Source organism: Engraulis encrasicolus, chromosome 13, assembly GCF_034702125.1.
Source record: "Engraulis encrasicolus isolate BLACKSEA-1 chromosome 13, IST_EnEncr_1.0, whole genome shotgun sequence".
NCBI classification, from domain to species: Eukaryota; Metazoa; Chordata; class Actinopteri; order Clupeiformes; family Engraulidae; genus Engraulis; species Engraulis encrasicolus.
Genome location: NC_085869.1, coordinates 24,664,577 through 24,667,076, shown reverse-complemented (window position 1 = coordinate 24,667,076; position 2,500 = coordinate 24,664,577). Strand labels below are relative to the sequence as shown.

Below are 2,500 nucleotides of genomic sequence, written 5' to 3'. Positions count from 1 at the left end.
TGTGGAGCATTAGTAAACCTACCTCACAATCACAGACACACACTCTCATAACAGAGAGAAATGCAGTAATTCATTGGCCAATAAAATTCCGCTTGCATGATGTAACACATGCCAACTAGCACAGCTCTCTGTGGAGCACAAGTAAACCTGCTACCCGATCCGTATCTCTCAGACACATTACTGACTGCACGAGCACCTGGGCTTTTAAGCTCACACGTAGACAGCACATCTGCGTCCTTTGCTGAGTTTGCTGGCAGGGTGCGGGCATGAGGCTGCGTCTCAGACACAGCTCTGTGTGAAACTTTGTTAGCCTCCCTTTTGATACCCCTGCCTTAACCCCTTAGTGCAGCACTATGGCTCTCTGTAATGTCATGGCAATGTTGTTATGATGTAGTTAAGCATTTTCAGCAAGTGAATAGGGTCGTCGGCGACCCCTGCTGCAGTAAGAGGCTACAAGAGAAAAACACATTTTTTACATTGGGAGCTTGATTTCACTTAACCTCATATTCTGCTCATCCCTGTATCTTGTGGGTCATTTTGGAGCTCTGCCGAAGATATTCAGCCATGGAACGATTTCCTATGGGCAGCTTTTTGCAGGCACAAACTACCGTTTTTGAAAGTCGAATGTGACGTCACGTCACGAACATCCACCTTTATCAGTCTTTTAAAAAAACTGTGTTACCCGCAAATCCGAGAAGTTTTCCAAACAAGCAATCCACCTACACATAGCGTACCATAATGAATAAATTAAAAACAACATATGTTGTGCCTGCAAAAAATGGCCCATAGGAAGCCATTTCATGGATACAATCAAACCGAATATCTTGGGCAGAGCTCCAAATGACACACACGTTACAAGGGTAGACTAGAACATGTTATAATGTGAAATCAAGGGCCCAATGTAAAAATAAGAATAATTTTAAAAAGACGTTTTTCTCCTGTAGCCTCGTAGTGCAAATGGGGTTGCCGGCAGGCCTATACACTAGTCACTGAAAATAAGTTTAGAACATAGGCTCTGCACTAAGGGGTTAAGAAGATACATAGGTACGCGCCTCTGTACCAGAGTGTGCTGTGAGGTCAAAGGTCGTAACTGTGTCTGGACTGCACAGGATGCCTTTCCTTACATAAGCAGGAAGGGATGGGAGGTGGAGGTGGAGGTGGGTGATGATGGGGTCACACGCAGCAGTATCATTCAGCATCTCCCGCAGGGCATACATACTTGCATTCTCTTCTGGCCTTTAATGTCTACTCCTGTTATTTCATCTCTCTCTCTCTCTCTCTCTCTCTCTCTCTCTCTCTCTCTCTCTCTCTCTCTCTCTCTCTCTCTCTCTCTCTCTCTCTCTCTCTCTCTCTCTCTCTCTCTCTCTCTTTCTGTCTTCATGTCCATGTTTTCCTTCATCTTTTATTCTCTTTCTCACATGGCCTGTGTCTACTCTCTGGGTTTTTCTATTGCCTTTTTTTGTATCTCTGTCACTGTCTCTGTGATTTCTCTTTCTCTCTTTCTTCATCTGTATGCTTCCTCAATTCCCCCCCCCTTTTTCACTTTTCAACCTCTCTCTTTGTCTCTCTCTCTCTCTCTCTTTCTCGGTCCATCTCTCTCTTTCTACCTCTCCCGTTTCCTCTATCTTTTTCTCTTCATTCTTGTGTTACACTTGGAAATGTTGTATGAGAATGATGCATGAGATGATCTTTGTGTTTTAGCTTTCAAATATCAAAGTCTCTCACTCCCTATCCCTCTCCCCCTCCCTCTCCCTCTCACTCCCTCTCCCCCTCTCTCTCTCTCACTCCCTCTCCCTCTCTCTCTCCCCCTCTCTCTCTATCTCTCTCTCTCTCTCTCTCTCTTTCCCTCTCCCTCTCTCTCTCTCTCTCTCTCCCTCTCTCTACTCACAGATGTGTGACGCGTGGTAGTGAAGGCCATGGCACCAGTGTGGATGACTCCCTGTGCGATGCGGAAGAGATGCCGTTCGGTGCCCAGACCTGCTTCTTGCCCTGCCCCAGCGAGTGTGTAATGTCAGCCTGGGCTCCCTGGAGCCAGTGCCCCACGGTAGGACATCCACAGGGCTGATAGTATTCAGGCTCCATGCCTGATTTCAGGCTTGACAGAGTTTGCAAAAATAAAAACATTGATAATAATTAGCCATTAGGTTATTCTTATCTCAGAAGGTGTTACAGGTTCATGGTTTTCTTCTACTATCAGCCTTGAATAATGGTCATACACAGGCTATTAAATGTTTAAATAATGTGTGAAAATAGGCCTACGTTACGTCACTATGCAGTATCTTGTCGTCGTCGTTAGAGCAGGGGAAAAAGTTCAGGCTCAGGATTTTTTTTCACTATCACCCCTGCATCCACCACTCCACTCTCCCAAGCCCTCCCTGCTGCGACCTGACCCTGTGTCATTTCCCCACGCCAACAAAGCTGCACCCTGCGGGGACCAATGCATGAAGTTAGCAGCCTGATCTCATAAACTTATTTCATGGCGATGATGATGTTGTTGCGG

General features: G+C 46.0%; 1 protein-coding gene across 1 annotated transcript in view; it reads left to right on the top strand.

Moving 5' to 3' along the window:
• thsd7ba (thrombospondin, type I, domain containing 7Ba) overlaps nucleotides 1–2,500 on the top strand; it is a 206,551-nt gene that overhangs the window by 177,216 nt on the left and 26,835 nt on the right. The window contains exon 19 of the mRNA XM_063213542.1: nucleotides 1,891–2,044. Within this exon, the coding sequence (XP_063069612.1) occupies nucleotides 1,891–2,044 (154 nt within the window). The remainder of the gene's footprint in view (nucleotides 1–1,890; nucleotides 2,045–2,500) is intronic.